Here is a 17,047-nt window from a genome sequence, read left to right as displayed (position 1 = left end):
CCTGAAATGCCCTTTATAGAATAGCACTGGGAGCTGATTTTGTTTTCCAGTGTCCAAATTTGGGTGCAGTACATTGAATCTGGTCCTATGCTTCTGTTAAAGTAGTTTTAGGAAATTTCATATTGTTCTAAGTCCATGTATTTGTTTTGTTGCTTGTACTGATTTTGATTGAATCCCAACTTGGATGGATTGAAGCAGCACAATATGGTTCCTGGTCAGATTTAAAATTCAAATCCAAATATGTTAGACGGACGGCATGTTGGATGGATGTGTGTGTGTGTGTGTAAGCAATGCGCATAATTCAGAGAACTTTTTGCAGAGTAGTTTTTCACAGATACAAAACAGGAATCTTATGAATCAGTCAACCACACATTCTTTTATTAAATTATAACACATATAAATGTTAAGTAGTAATTGTTCAGCAAATATAAAACTATACATGAAAGAAAGTTTTACCTATTGCTGGTTTCAAGAAACAGTTCCAAAAGGTAAATCGCTGTTATTGTCATAAAAATTAATGTTAGTAAACTGAAATATCACATGATTTTAGTTGTGTTTTTGGTGCTTATGTACAGACTAAGTTTACAACAGGTTGTCTATGTGAGAAGTCCAAAAAGGCAACTAGTTTATAAAGGCAACATAAAGCCTGTGTGCATCTATAAAAAAAGGCTCCCAGATCCAGCCTCGACAGTGCATAAATGCTGACACACACATTCCCACCTCCTTTGGAGCAGATGAAAATGTGTACATGTACTCGATGCATGCAACAAGCAAATCCAAGATGATGAGCATAAGCTGGCTCTTCCAAAAACAGCAAGGGAGACGCATATACAGTGTATAATTCTTTATTAAAAATCACCAAATGACTCGACATAGCTACCATGTTTCCTTCAGGAGTCTTATAGTGTAAATAATAATAAGGTAGATGATGTTTTCAAAGTCTAGCACAAATGAAGGTGAATGTCGTTATCCAAGGCTTAGAGGAGATACTTCCAACAACCATCGGCATAACCTGAATGAAATGCGCCTTCATCTGCACTACACTTTGAAAACATCATCTATCTTATTATTATTTACACCATAAGACTCCTGAAGCAGGCGCTTTGGTGCTGAAACAGCAGCTGTGTGGAGTCATTTGGTGATTCTTAGTAAAGACTTATACATTGTATATGCATCTCCCTTGCTGTTTTTGGAACAGCCAGCCTACCCTACTCTTGGATTTGCTCGGTTGACGTTTGTAGGGATTGAGTGTTCCTCCACATCCTGTGGTTGTTCCCTGTATCTCCTCTATGCACGTAACTGCATATTTATAAAATATGCGTGTATATTACACCTCTGCCTCTATTCCTGGCCTGGGAACGCTTATGCCCAGATTGCATAAAGCTAAATACAAAGTTTCCTTGAGCATATTTTCAGCACTTATGCAGCTGCATAATCTTAGAAAAGCCCATTCTTGCATGTAAAACAGTCTTTTCAAAGCAGATTGCGAAGATAAAAATTTTTAAAAGTCCAGTTTATTCACCACTAAAATAATCATAATCATAATCAATTAATTAAAAGCCCAACATGGCCATGTATTGCCTTCTCAAGGACTGCGTCAGGAGGTTGTAGCAGAACCCAAAGGTATAGTCTCACAGTTTCATCTATTAGTTTAAGCAACTTCTCTCCTAGAAGGGGACCCAGACCCATATTCCATTCTAACTGGTACAGTTGTGGTGGAAAGTGTGAGCCCTCCAAACCCCACCAAAAACCTACTGTACCCAGCTGTACACCACTACAATAGCCCTTATTAGGATTTTGCTCACACCTTTTTCCAGTAGTAGCTCAAGGTGAGTTACATTCAGGTACTCTGGATATTTCTCTGTCCCAGGAGGACTCACAATCTAAGTTTGTACCTGAGGCAATGGAGGGTTAAGTGACTTGCCCAAGGTCACAAGGAGCAGCAGCAGGACTTGAACCGGCCACCTCTGGATTGCAAGACCAGTGCTCTAACCACTAGGCCACTCCTCCACTCCTTATACATACAGGTGTCACCTATATGTAGGTAGAGTAGGATTTGGGGGGGGGGTTGTTACATTTGTACCCCGCGCTTTCCCACTCATGGCAGGCTCAATGCGGCTTACATGGGGCAATGGAGGGTTAAGTGACTTGCCCAGAGTCACAAGGAGCTGCCTGTGCCTGAAGTGGGAATTGAACTCAGTTCCTCAGTTCCCCAGGACCAAAGTCCAGCACCCTAACCACTAGGCCACTCCTGGAGAGCTTACCTTACAATTTAAGGGGGTAATGATGAGATGTATACTTGGGACCTTTTATGTGAAGTCCACTGCAGTGCCCCCCTTCACTGCTCTGCTGGGATGTCTGTGTGGCCAGTCTACTAATAATGCTGCCCCCCCCCCAAGGAGCAGATTGACCATTGGGACAATAGGGCAGTGCCCAATGGCCTACAACAGTAGGGGGCCCACTGTGCTCGAACCACCATGTAGTTTAATCACTTTTGAGAAGTGGTTAGGGGCCCATGACTGTTTTTGCCTGAGGGCCCAGATCACTGTCACTCCGCCCCTTTGCCCCCCCCCCCCCATGCATCCCAATGGCTTGTTTTTGTGCATTTTTCTCTTGGGCTTTTTTTTTTTTTCAAAAATGGTCCTAAAAGATAGATGCACAGAGCTAACATCTAGCATATGGCCACTTTCAAAACATTTTGAAAATGGCTTTGTTTGCAACTGGATTTTTGGCAGTTTTTTAACAAAACATATAAAATCAACTTAGATGTCATATCAAAAATGCCCCTCAGTGAAGTATATGAGGTATTGTAATGTTATGATATTTATGCTGTATTTGCATAAACAGACTAGGGCTTGTAGGATTATATATTTGTATTGATTTATGATATGTGTTTAGATATTTGTGTTGTTTTTCATAGAAAGGAATTTTCAAAAGGACATCCAAGTCAGAATTGGGATGTCCTGCTCATAATGTCCAAAAACCCCATCCATGTCACAGACATTTTTAAACAGGAACTATGTTGGGCTTTTCCATTCAAAAAAACGTGAAAATGTCCGAAATAAAAAGCCATTTTACAAACTGAATCCAAATTATGAACGCCAAAAAGCCAGGGACAAGGATGTCTCTTTGGCATCAGTTTTTCAAAAATGGCCATATAGATGTCCTTGCAGAGCAAATGGGCAGCCTAGTGGTCAGTGCAATGGACTGTAATCCAGGGCATCCAGGTTCATATCTCCCTATAACTCTTATTTTAAATGCTGAGCCCTCCAGGAACAGGGAAATACCCACTGTTCCTGACTGTACACCATCTCAATAGCCTTCAGGCTTGCAGGTGTCATAAATATTTAGGTTCAGTAGGTATGTGCCTGTTTCTGGAGGGCTCACAATTTAAAGGGAAAAAAATTACAGAACTGAAGTGGGACTTAAAACCTAGGTCCCCTGGTTTACAGTTCACTGCACTGACCACTAGGCTACTCCTCAGACCTGATTTCTGCTTTGTTCCGAATGCCCATAATACCTGATGTCATAGAGCCTGGTATTTGAGGGAGAGGGAGAGCAATCACCTGAGGGGTTATGCCTTAATCCCTCCAGTGGTCAGCTGCTCAATCAGCATCTTTTTTGTACCCAGCATGTGATTCTAAGTAAAAATGTCCCTCTTTTTAGACTTGGACATTTCTTCCAGTGCTGTTATTACTGCTGGACGTCCTAATTGTGGGCCCTCCCTAGTGCCCCCCTTGCTATTTGGACAAACTGCAGTGTAGGACATCCAAATTCTGCCACAGTTTGTGCAGATAGATGGGTTCCCCTCCCCTCCATTTTGAGACTTGATTGATGCCCCAGCTCGCCCACACTCCTCCTCTTGCCCTGGTTCCTTTTTGGCTACACTCTCTGGAATTTATCCACATCTCTTTTTAGAATATGCCTAAAACATACGTGTGTAAATTCCAATTATTGCCAATTAGTGTTGATAATTGGTTATTATCAGCCAATTATCAATACTTATAGGCTTGTTATCTAGTTGCGTGGCGCATGTAAATTGGCAGCACAAAAAATGTAACGCACACTACTCAGCGTGCCACATATGGAATCTGGGGAATTGTGTCTAAGCAGACAATAAGCAACCAGAGTTAATTAAATTAAATTTGACAGGAGTATTACTGAACCACCCCACTTAAGGGCTGATTTATTAAAGTTTGTACAAGTTTTGATCTGGTGCATAAATTGCAGAATTTTTTTTTCCCCACCACTGCATTCCTCATTGAAAATGATGGTGTTTGTTTTTTTTTCTGAAAAAATTGAAGCAAACCTTTAAAGAGCACCTGAGATTCTTATTTTCCAAAAATGTACGCCCGGGCACACAATGGAAGATTTGGGGGTGGGGGGGGGGGGGGGCAATAGCAGCCTATCAACATAAATCTACAATGCAATAAAGTTTACAGTTACTGTGTAGTAATTTGAGGTAATTACCACATGGTAACTGCAAAGCCTCTGCCATAAGTGCTGAGGGCATTCCCAGCATCTGCCCATGCAGTTAACTCAGAGAAAAAACATTTGCCCTATGTTAAATGCACGACAGATAATGCAGATGTTAAGGTGGTATTAAGTAGGCTGCACTCTCTGCTGAGGTAACAGTTAACATTAAGTACAAGGTGCAGTCCACACACATAATCTGGCCTTTTTCCCCCACCTGTGCACTTAACCCACGTGGCATCACTGTATTAACTGTTAGTGCACGTTAACTTGCATGTTAAGTGCTTAATACACTTTAGTAAAAGCGCCTTAAGATTTTCACCCGTAGAAAAGCAAAAAGTACCATATTCTGTTTACCGAGAAGTAGAACTGAAGTAGTAATTGTAAACCTCGCTCTCTTGGAAAGAAAAACAAAAAAACCTTTTTTTTTTCCTTTTACCCCTGAAGTTCCAGTTTCATATATCCCTCCTTCCACTTACTAAGAAAATTATTTATCCCAGATCCTGACTTTCTACTGGAGTTATCACCAGCACAATTTAAAATCAGACTTTTCACCAAACCCAAAGCCACCGGATGAAGCGTTCGTCCTCCACATTTTGTTTTCTTATCTCCTCTCCGACCTTCACAAGGTAAACTGTTAGTATACGTTTACCCAGAAAGGCAGTAATCCATGAACCTTTAGATCTTTGTAAAAAAAAAAAAAAGCGTCATTAAAACCTAAGTTTCCAGGAGGCAAAAAGAGCAAAAATTAATACAGCGGGAATGAAAAGAGGCTGAAATCGAATTGATCGAATGTAAAGGGAAGAGTCATGGTAGACTATAAAACCCGTCAGGCTCAAATAAAGGTGACCAGAGCTGTTTTATTTTTTTACGGACCTTAAAGGTAATAAAGATATTTAATTAGCCCGATAAAAATGCCCTACAACTTGCAAAGTGGAGTAAAAATAGCCTTCTTCAAGAACTTCACAGAAATGTAATAAATGTGTGCATTTTGCAAAATGCACGTATTTATTACTTTTCTGTGAAGTTGTTCCTTGTGGGCCTAAAAAACGGGAAGCTTGGAAGGTCAACCGACTGGAACGGGATCGCCTCCGGACCTTCCCTCTTTTCTTTGCCAGATTCTAAATCGTTCGGAGCTTCCCTCCTTTCCTCAGCAGACATGAACTTTGCAGTCTGGATCTCAAAGGGAAACGGTGTGCTGAGGGAAAGTAGAAACGTGGTGACCCCCGAGTCCTGCGCTCTTATTCCAAGAAAACGGGAAAAGCGCATTGGAAAATGTACAGAAAGCCCAGAGCCTACGGGCCTGCGGTGATGGTCTACATACAGCTTGTGTCCAATCAAAATAATGTATCCTTTAGTCTTGTGACTTTAAATCAAGAAATACCGTAAAACTAAATTGGCCTAAAACTGCCAGAGCTCCATATTAGCATAAGGAAACGAGCAGTGGAAATAAAACTGACGTTGTGTTGATGACTGAAAATCAATCTGTGTATTAGATAACGTTGTCCAGTCTCTATAATTAAGATCCACTCTGACCTACCTGTGCCTGGCGTTTTACAAGCTGGTTCCTAATAAGGAAATACACCTTCGATTTTGTTTCTTTAAGTGGTTTAATTACTATTTCATATGTTGGCTAGCCTTTTGGTTCTATAATTTAGAACTAAGAAAGAAAAAAAATATGAATAAGGAAGTAAAAAGCACTTTAGTTTGTTATTTTTAACAATTTGATTTTTTAAGTTCAAGTGTTCATAAAGACAGCAAAGCAAAAAAAATATAAGGTTATAACGCATATGCAACCTATTTTAACCGAAAAGATCTATTTTAAAAAGGACCGTAAGAAAAAGGAGACGTAAGATATTGAAAGCGCTCAACAGAGTCATTTAAATATTACTAGAGACCATGAAAAGGTGCGTAACGTTTAATAATATATTGACGCATTAAAAAATGACTTTTTTGGTCACATAATTGAGACTTCGAAAGTTTTACACTTCCCAGTCAATAAACATGTGGATTAATTTTCCATTAGAATACAATAGGCAAGTAATGTTGGACAACACGCTCAGCTTATTGCAACCTTGGAGTCATTGTTTACATATTATTAACAAGGCAATATAAAATAATGCCCTCTATCTTTCAGTGCCAAGGCCAAGGTGGATCTTTTAATTATTGTTTTAATCTGTTTGTTCGGAGATAAAAACAGACCACTAACATCTTAGAAGGAAAACAGGAAGAAGCGAAACACGTGCGCTGTAAAGAATGGGAAACCAAGAAGGGTATCGGTCATGTTTCTGCTGGAAATAGCAGAACTGGTTTTGGAATATGTTGTTAAAAGAAATATTACACAGGTTCACCCCCTCTTTTTTTTGTTTGTTTCTTATTTAAGAATCGTATTTCACACAGATGTTTTAATAGACACAGAAAAGAGAAAGAGAAACAAGGCCTTGCCTAACCAACAACCAACTCCCTCCTGCCTTAAAGGAGGAAGAAAGCGACCAGGTAGTCAGAGAGGAACTTCCAAAGAAAGACGCAATACCACGGGTTACCCATGTGAATTTCATTCTTACGGTAATAATTTTATCGCTATCACATTTAGAATCAGGGCCTCTCTTACCACCGATAAATCAGGAGGCATTCTTAATCTAACATGTTACCCACTTCACTTCTGAACCGGGAGCAACTGGTTTTTTGGTAGCGACTGAGAAAGACTCTTTGAGCGTCTGGGAAAAGAGGAACTGAGTTAAAAGGAGGGTCCTGGGTGGGGGGAGAATTGGATCCAGTGTGGAAAAGAAACTTACACTGGCCTCCCGGTTACGGCTCCTACTGATTTGCTGATACCGATCTGGAGTGTCCCGCAGTCAGCTAGATAAAGCCATTCTGTCGCCGGCTTTATTTACGTCCGTCAAAGCTTGTTTTTTTGCCACTTTATCCCTGACAGCAAACATGTCCCCACCGGCAGTGGAGCTGCCAGAAGGAGCAGTGTAAGCAGACAACTCTGTTATTGGAGGGGCCAAAGGGGAGGGGGGGTGTTTACTCTTTCTAAATAGCACATTAAGCAAGGCATTATTTCCCCCTGCTCTTAAAGTCATTAGTTGCTGATTCATTGGGTGATAGGGGGGGGGGGGGCTATTAAGGCGTGTCACTTTTCCCCAGGTTCCACCTGATTCCAGCGATGACACTGTTACACGATCCAGGATTTTTTTTTTTTTTTTAAAGGCTTCTTTGGATACACCAAAGCTACACCTCGGGCGTTTTTATTATCTAAGAGAATCATTTACTTGTCCTTACGCTTGAGATCTACCTCTGGTTACCGATCCATTTAAGGAACTAACTGGGAACCAGACTAGGGATCCGCCTTTCCCCTAACTTCCCAGCGCATCTGTAGTTTTTGCTCTGCAAAAGAAAGAGAAACTGAGGCCTTGTGCAGCTCACCAGTTTGGGAACGGACAGATCGTCCCCGGCCTAGTACACAAGACTTGCTTTTTCCCAAAAGGTAGACAAAAAAAAACACCAAAACCCTGTTACTGTAGTGGCTGAGTCTGTTTTTACTGTTTGGATAATTAGTGGTCCGCATCCTTTCAGAGCTTAATCAAGCAACACATACAAGGAATCTTTTCAGCATTGGGGGATGCTCCAGCACCCACAGAGCCGGCTCCTATAGGACTGAAGTGTGTGTTCTAGGGTTTTCCCCCCCTTACAATGTAAAAACACTTAAATTAATCGCAATTAATACTTATGGGACAGAATTTCTAGCTAATGCCCCCCTGCCCCCATCACACACACACACACACACACACACACACAAGGAATGGATCCTCAGAAGCTTAGCCGAAATTGGGTGGCGAGCAGGTGGGGGGAAGAGGGGTGGGTGGTTGGGAGGCGAGGATAGTGGAGGGCAGACTTATACGGTCTGTGCCCTGAAAAAGACAGGTAAGGTATACACAAATGAGTTTATCTTGTTGGGCAGACTGGATGGACCATGCGGGTCTTTTTCTGCCGTCATCTACTATGTTACTATGCTACATACGTTTTCATATGTCACTGTCGGGTCCGAAACTGCATCCACTGTTGGTCACCTTGTGGTTACAGCTGTGTGGTTGTTTCTTTATATTCGCAGGTTTTGTTGCGTTCTCATCTGCTCAGAATTTAATCTTACCGGTCTGTATAGAAAATTGCATGTACTTTATTTACTGTTGTATCCATGACTTACAGAAACACTATTTTTGTACATGTGTCGATTTTACCTGACTGCCTGTCTCTCTGTCGTTTTGCTGGTGGCCTATTTCTGGCCTGCATGTCAAACATTCAGCATAAGAAAGTTATTATCTGCAGGCATAAGGTGTTATAGTCTAAACAGAACTCACTGCTATCCGTAGAACTGATTGTACTTCTTAAAGATATGGGCAGCTTTAAACGTATAACATTTAATGAACTTATTTACAATAAATGACAATGGTGTTCTTTCCACAAGGTGTGTATCCACTTTATGCCAACAGGAAAGACAGCTGTTTATCTATCTATCCATCCTGCAGAAGCGCCCAAAGCTGGGAGAGGTATCTATAAATACATAAATGGGTATCTCCAATTTTAACATAGAATAGGATGCACAATTAAAGAAGGCCATTGCCATTTATAGAACAAGACCTAAACTCAGCTCAGTTAGAAGGCCTCCCTCTCCAAAAATCAAATAAAACAAAAACTACAAGATAGGCCATTTTGGTTCTTGTTTCCTCAATTCTTTTGACCACAGACCTAGAAAAGAACATTTTTAAGGCCCTCTGAAATCTTTCCGTTAACGTAGTCCTAAGGTGACCTTTCTCGTTCGCATTACGTTTGGCAAAACTGGGGCCTTACCTAACGCTATGGACAAATTTCATGTTTTTTTTCCCCATGACCTCTGTACTCTCTCAAAAGAGTTGATTTTTATTTTATTTAAAATAAAATAAAATAAAACAGAAGATGTCTTTACTAAATTATTTGGTGGGCGGGGGCCAAGTGGGTCGGTTATTTACTTAATTCAAATGCAATATACGGAGCCGATATCTGCCTTTTTCTTCCCTAAGAAACATGGAATTTGCTAAACGTTGAATGATTAGCTTATAAGCTCTGCAGAGACTGTCTCTTAGTGTACAGCGCTGCCTACGTCTCGTAGCGCTATAGAAATGATAAGTAGTAGAAATGATAAGTAGTATTAGTACTAGCAAATGCTTGCCATTTTGTTTGTTGTTACATTTGTACCCCACACTTTCCCACTCATGGCAGGCTCAATGCGGCTTACATGGGGCAATGGAGGGTTAAGTGACTTGCCCTGAGTCACAAGGAGCTGCCTGTGCCTGAAGTGGGAATCGAACTCAGTTCCCCAGGACCAAAGTCCACCACCCTAACCACTAGGCCACTCCTCCACTCCACTCCTTCACTCCACTTTTGTCTCCTCACCTGTGTTTTGAAGGTCAGATTCCTGTGTCTCCAGGTACTCCAGGGATGGGGGTGGTGGGGGCTCCTTACCCTGCAGGGCTGCAGCTCTAGATGCGGCCGATGCTTCAATGTCTGCAAGGGGAAGGGGTCTTCCGCATAACCTCTGGTCTTCACTCGGGTTGTCATTAAGCTATTCCATGAATCACTTGCCCCTGCTTATTTGGGACTTTACAAAGAAGGGCGGAACCGGGTAGAGAACAGGGGTCATTTTTAAGCTCCGTTTTATGTCAGTATTTGTTTAAAATCTAGTTGAGCGGGCCTAACACATTGCACTGCTTTACAAGATCACTGGAAGCGGCTATACCGCTTTGCAGTGGGCCCTTCCTCCCCCTCTCCCTCCCTCCCCCCGGCTCCCTTTTCTCTTTGCTGCTATTTCTTTCTCTCGCAGGTCTCAGAATAACTCACAGCTGAAGCTGTCAGACTTGTAAAAACAGCTTTTATTCCTCTCCCTCTCTTTTCTCTCACCGTTCACCATGAAGTCCCGCAGAACGCTTTACTAGTTCCCCGAAACAATTCCTAAAATAATCACTCGGTTAAGTCTGGCTGTGGCAGCTTAAAACCAAACTGCCAACTCTGGACACTGAATAGTTTATGTTACAGGCTTTTTAACTGGATGGCAAAAATAATAATAATAATAATAACATTAATAATGCCACAAAATCAGCTTCTTCTGATTTGCCGTTTTTTGGGAAAAACTCTTCAACTTACATTTTCCCTGTTTTGCCGTATAAAGTTTCAGTTTCACAGTACAATACCTATTTCTGTTTTAACATTTCTTCCAATTTACATATTTAGAATGGTTTTTTTTGTTATCTTTATCTTTGGAGATAAATGTATTGAAATGTTTGAACCTGTTACGTTTATACTTTTCCATAATTAACATAAGCGTTTACTGTTTTAACTGTTTATATTTAAAATCAACATATTATCATACAGAAATTACCCTGCTAACTTTATTTATCTATACGTATAGAGATAGATATAATGCAGTCTCAGCAAAAAAAAAAATATCTTGTCGAAAGACTTATTATGATTTTGGCCCGACATACACACGCACTTTCTACACACACTCCCGAGTAATAAAAGTGGCCTATCCAAGGCCTTGACATATTTAACAAGCCGGAGAGATTCACCCTGATTTTGATTGCCCCTCTCTCTCGTTTCTTTCAGCCTCTTTGCCGCCCCTTCCCCCTTCTGTAATAGTGAAATTGCTAGACATGTAACAATAATGACCCTGCATTCAGCCTGCCAACCTCCCGCTGAATGTCCCCGCTCGCCTGCCCTGGACAGTCCCAGTTAGAGAAACTCTTCCCTAATCACCAGCCACCTCCAGCCCTCCGTCCCCCCCCTCCCCCCTTTTTTTGCAGCTTTCTTTTCTCCACTCACAGAAAGAGGAACAAAACTAAACACATTTATCCATCCCTCTGTTAACCAGACTGCTTAATAATAACCCTGGTTTGGGAATCAATGGGGGATATATAGGAACGTCAATCTAGACGCCTTGGGGTTTTTTGTTTCTGCTAAGGACCTCGCCTTCCTACCACACACCTTTTGTTCACGAATCCAATAAAAAGCTATTCTTCCTACCTTCCTACCCAGCTCAGACCGTTTCTTTCACTGTAGCCCGGGCTCCCACAATGGCACCTCTCTGAGACTTTTTCTATGTTGTAATGCCTTCCCCATTCACAGGCCTTGGCACACTAACAATCGGTTTGAGTGTGGCAGGGTTGCCCTTTCCAAATAGCCCCTGTAAGACATTTTACTAAATGACAAGAGAATTTACAAAGCAAAGGCTGCCGAGTTTCGCAGAAAACCCAGAGAGCAAGTCCTGGCCTTAAAAAAAAAGAAGAGAACAGAACATGAATGCAAAAACTTTTGCAGGAAAACAACAGTCCAGAAACCCTGATCGCCTTCTCTGGGAATCTGAAGCGTTTCCCCCCCGCTTGCTACAGACTCAGCAAAATCGAGTCCTGTATTTACAGCAAGGAACTTCATTTTAAAAGTCAGATACTCTTAATACTCCCGGTTGCTCTACTAAACTGAACTAAACTTTGTAGAAAAATAACAAACACTTTTAAGACTGCGCTCTCAAATCATCTGTTTGGATGATTTCAACTGTTTCTGTAGCTTTGGGGGGGGGGGGAGGACCTTTAACCTTTTCAGACATAGTAATGAAATAAACGTCTTATTCGAGTTCAGATGCAATTATTCCTTGATGCCCAGTCTTTCAGGATTTAAATACAAAACCCATCGCACAGTCCTAGGAAAAGATCTGTAAGCTGTAATTAAACATTAAAGTGTGCCTAAAGTGTTGTTTTCAGAAATGGATTGGAAAAGTCCTAATATTATATCACCATATGCTTGGGTACCCGACTATCCTACCTATTGCCTAATAACATGATCAGAAAAATACCAGTTTCATTTTCCTATCTATACAGTTTAATTTGTGTTTACCTATTTTTCCATAAATGTCGGCAATTTGTCATGAAATGAAAAATATTCACAGCTTAATAAAGGTATGAAAATATTGCACCTCAGTGTTTATTAATACCTGTAGTGTATCAACTGGTATTTTACACGGTGTACATTTTTTTTTAATACAGATTATGAAATAAAAACCTCTTTCCTATAATGCAAGCAATACATTCGCATGTGCTATATACAATTATAGTAATAAAATAGTTGGGTTTTATTTTTATAAGCACTGATGCTTTGTTCTCTCTCTTTTTTTTGTAATCACACATCCTAATACATGTGTTGAAAGTGGAAGGAAGAGGACTGTCTTTTCAAGTTAAAAAGTACCTCCCTGGCTCCGTGGCCACCTCAACAGGGAACTGCAGTTCAGACCTAGGAGTCGGGTGCGTCAGGGGGGGGGGGGGGAATGCTGAAAAAGGAAGAGAGGAGATGGGATGGAGCAGAAAGTGGGGGGGGGGCTGATAAATTCCATTAAATAGGAAGCTCTAGCAGAGGAAAGAGATCTGCTGCTGTCAGTGGGACAGTTTACGTCAAACAGCCTGCTTCTGCGGTGTCCAAACTGGAGGGGGTGGGGGTGGGGGGAGAGCATAGGAGCCAGGGGGAGAGGAGAGAGGGCCGGAGGAGTTGCCCAGAGAATTGTTTCTCCCCTCGGTGCCCTGGGAACTGGAGTAAGCCCTTCTGGGCCGGGGGCAATGGACAGTACAGGAGCTCCTTCAAAGTTACCAGCCATTAGCCTCTATTTCAATACTGTACTGAAAAACTGGAACCGTCTTTGAACGTGTGCATTTTGGCATAATGTGACTCGCTTTAACCAAACGTGTTATTCTAATAAAAAACAACAACCCCCTTTTTGCTTTGCATTTGTTAAAGCCGCTTTTTTTTTTCTTTGTGTTTGTTTAGTGATACTTCTGCCACAAGTAGAATCCCCTGACTTTTATCGCCTGAAATTATGCTTGCCAAGGTTTTCCGACCTGTGAGATTTACTCCCATCGGAAATAAAAATAACAACAACAACAACAAAAACAAAATCCTTTGGTACACCTCAGTCAGTTCTGCGGGATCCCGTTTCTAGTCCGCAGCCCAATTTGTATTTTGTTCAAGGCAAAGTAATTAATGATGCCTACAGCTTGGCTTTACACTTTCCAAGTCAGGGCTTGCAAAGAAGAAAGCATTTTCATCAGGAATTCATATACACTTTATATATAATCTGTATATAGATCATTAATTGGCACCTTCCCTATGGAAAAAAAAAAAGCCTTATTTCTGTTGGACAGCTTTTTCTGAGTTATTTCAGTAGTTAAGGGTGCTTCCGTCTTCTTCCCACTGCTCCCTCCAAAAGCAGCTCACCTGCTTCGTTTTAGTGCTATGAAATTATTTTGAAAGGGGGAGACGGATGGGGTGGGGGTGGAGAGAGCTCGCACTTCCCATCTTTGTTGATCCCATTGTTCCTCTCTACAGTCCAGGATTGTGTGGCAAAATAAACTCCAACACATCCTGCCGGCTGTAAGTTTCACAGTGGCAGAGGCTCCCCGTATTCCTACCAGGCCCGGATTCCCTGTAAAGTCCCCTGGCAAGAAGGCACTGTAGTCCCTTGGTGGCTCTGAGGCTGGGCCGTGTTGCTGAACTGAGCCAGGTTAGTGACGTTCATGAAAGAACTGGCTGCCCCACTGGGCATGCTGGAGTAGTTGCAGCTGTAGCCGCTGTTGTAGGGAGGCGTATTGTTGTAGCTGTAAGCCGGATAGCTGTTGTACGTGTAAGGACTGGCTCCCACGTTGTAAGGCGCGTTGTAGCTCTGAGAGCCTCCGATGCAAGGCTTCCCATCCCTCACCAGCACTGGCACTGCCACCCTTCGAGGAGGGGGCGGGTGATGGTGGCCACCCATTTCCAGAGATTTGTCTTGACGCTGTCTTTTGCACTTGTAGCGCCTGTTCTGGAACCAGATCTTCACCTGGGTGGACGTGAGCTTCAGGCTGTTGGCCAGGTGCTCCCTCTCGGGAGCCGAGAGGTACCTCTGCTGCTTGAACCTCCTCTCCAGTTCAAAGACCTGAGCTTGGGAAAACAGCACCCGTGGCTTCCTTCGGCTCCTCTGTTTCGGCCTGTCCGAATCCTCTTGTTTGCTGTCTTCTGTTTCGGGAGAGTTCTTCAAGAAGCAATTCTCTGGAAAAGCCAAAAAAATAAAAATAAAAAACACGTTTTGTTGCAATAGATCTCTTAGCAGAATATAGTTAAAGAGAAAAGAAAACAGATCACACTTCTACGTCTGTATGTACCATGCAGTGTCGTCGGTTATAAATGTACACAAAGTATGCCTATTTGCAAATAGGTTAATATTTAGTACAGAAGGGTGCAGCCAGGATATGAAGCACTGTGGGAAAGAAAAATCCTGTGGTTACACCTCTGTCAACCAGGCTAAAGCCAAGCACTGCTAAAGCGGTTTGAAAAGCTTTGTCTCTCTGGCTGTTTGTACCTGCAGCACGTTGCTGCAATCCGATTTCTATTTTGTCCAAAACCGATTCCTGATCTGGACAACTGTGCACGACACCTTTCATGTTTTTGGAGTTGCAAACACGGAAAACTATGTATTATTTGGAAGTCATGCACACTGTTTGTGATTATTTTATATAGAATTGTTTTATGTCATTATTTTGCATTTTCAGTGTAAAAAATGTACACACAAACAGTGTGAGCCGCCGCACCATTGCTTGCTCTGAAAAAAGTAGCTGCCAAGGAAGTCTTATCAAATGAAATAATCTCTTTCTCTCTGTCGCGACTATTGTAAGCAGCGATACTTTTGACTTTCAAGGAGCGTTACCTTGCATTTCTAGACAGATGAAGGAAACAAGCAAAAGCGGCTTGGCTGAACTCAAAAGAGACAGTCATTCCAACTTGTGAAACTCTTTAACAAGTACATAACGATTAACTCAATAAGAATGTAAGACTAAAATAGGCAAAAATATGTTTTAAGGGCCTCATTTGTCAAAAAGCTTTCAGTCCCTCTCCCTCTCTGTCTATAACCACTGAATAAAGGACCCTAAGGCAAAAATAAATGATAACCAGCTACACTGTAATTCCTTCTTTAGAGATTAAGTCCTGTGAATTGTAAGCAAGGTATACTTCAAATTCATTTTAACTCAGCGGCTCTATAGGCAAGATGAAGGGGGGAGGAGGGAAGGCCTTCAGGGTCTCGGGAGCTCCGCAAAAGACGTGCATGCTTTCATACCAAGTCCCACCCAAATCATTTCCTAGTTCTCTACTTTGTATTTAGCACAAGATCAATTCAAAATGTGAGCTGATAATAAATACCCCCTCCCCGCCCTTACTGAATTTAATTCACGAAAAATAATGGCTGGTGAAAACATATTTTGTATGTTTTCAAAATTCGAAAAGATTTCCTTATTTTAGAGAAACTTGCTTCCCACTTCCACTACAGAATCAGGTGCAAATTTAAAATCTTTTCCACTATATTAAAAAAAAAAACCCGCATAGAACTATATTGATATAGGTGACTCTAATGGAGAAAATATATAAGGTTTCTATGTGGCTGTTTATAGATTTATTCTTGTCAGGCATCAGCAAATAGAGACTTTAATTGTATAATTATATCTTTAAATAAATTAGCTCTTTAAAATATGTTTCACATAAAATTAACTCATCTGCTCTTACTGCGGTTCACGTTGGGCCAAGACAGAAAAAGTTGATATCACAAAAACTCAACAAGAACAGATAACAATTACTTTTTGCATTTTAATTACTCCATACATTACTAACAGTTTCTTCCTAGCTCTCTCTCTTTCTCTTCTTTTTCCTTTTGTATCTTTTTAGAATAAACACAAACAACACAACCATAAACAGCTGCAAACCTAGGTAAAACTTGCAGCAACCTGAGGCTACAGCTTGGACGTGCAATATTTGCGTGCTAACAAAGCCTTTCTTCCTTTGTTCTCTGGTAGGTGTTTCTTCATTCTTTTATTTCAGCCTTTATCTACTCACTGTGTGTCTGGTCTCTTACAGCTGCTTCTTCTTCCTCCTCCTCCTCTTCCTCGTCTTCTTCTTCTTTATGCTCACAGGAGCTTTGGAGAGCTGTGTGCACATACCTTTCGGGCGAGATTCCCACCTCCCCTTGATTCTCCGCAGCTCCTATTGAGTTCAGATAGGACAATTTCTCCTCTCCATCCGAGAAACTGGATCTTTCCCCGGCTGCCAGCATACAGGAGGCCGGGTGGAAGGGTGCCTCCAGGTCCTGATGCAAGTGTGCATGGTGCTGGTGCTGCTGCTGCTGGTGAGGAACTTGCTGCTGACCCTGGTGCTCCAGATTTAGAATGTCTTTGACAGAGAAAGGTGTGGAAGTGACTGGGCTTGGTAACATCATCAGAGCAACTTAATTGCAAGAACAAATAATCAATAAATCCTTGAGGGAAAAAAAAAGGAGGGAGGGGTAAACAGAGCTCTTCTGTGCTGGGAATCTGCAGCTCTCCTAGATGGTGAAGGGGCTTTTGATAAACGATGGAAGAGGTCCTGCTCCTGTCTAAACTGCCTCCATTTGCTTGGAGCTGGGGGTCTGGGTTTTGTTACAGCTAGTGCTGGGACTAGCAGAGGGCTGCGGGTCCCGGCTGTTAGAGCCCAGCCT

At 41.8% G+C, this 17,047-nt stretch overlaps 1 protein-coding gene across 1 annotated transcript; it reads right to left on the bottom strand.

The window, feature by feature from the left end:
- Positions 1–13,732: 13,732 nt before the first annotated feature.
- On the bottom strand, positions 13,733–16,969 carry NKX2-3 (NK2 homeobox 3). Its single transcript, XM_030204798.1, has 2 exons — positions 16,411–16,969; positions 13,733–14,577 (listed from the first exon to the last, which is right to left on the bottom strand). Exons 1-2 carry the CDS (start codon positions 16,787–16,789, stop codon positions 13,958–13,960), a joined length of 999 nt encoding a protein of 332 aa, XP_030060658.1. The 5' UTR covers positions 16,790–16,969; the 3' UTR covers positions 13,733–13,957.
- Positions 16,970–17,047: the final 78 nt, after the last annotated feature.

The sequence above is a fragment of the Microcaecilia unicolor genome, chromosome 5, assembly GCF_901765095.1.
Source record: "Microcaecilia unicolor chromosome 5, aMicUni1.1, whole genome shotgun sequence".
In the NCBI taxonomy this organism is placed as follows: Eukaryota; Metazoa; Chordata; class Amphibia; order Gymnophiona; family Siphonopidae; genus Microcaecilia; species Microcaecilia unicolor.
The sequence above is the reverse complement of the archived record's forward strand: the minus strand, read 5'-3'. Positions and strand labels throughout refer to the sequence as shown.

Excerpts from the sequence above, each read along its gene's own strand:
- NKX2-3 (XM_030204798.1), bottom strand. The coding sequence starts at position 16,789 with ATGATGTTACCAAGCCCAGTCACTTCCACACCTTTCTCTGTCAAAGAC. Across the intron at positions 14,578-16,410 it reads TGTAAGAGACCAGACACACA|AGAATTGCTTCTTGAAGAAC; the intron begins GTGAGTAGATAA and ends TGGCTTTTCCAG.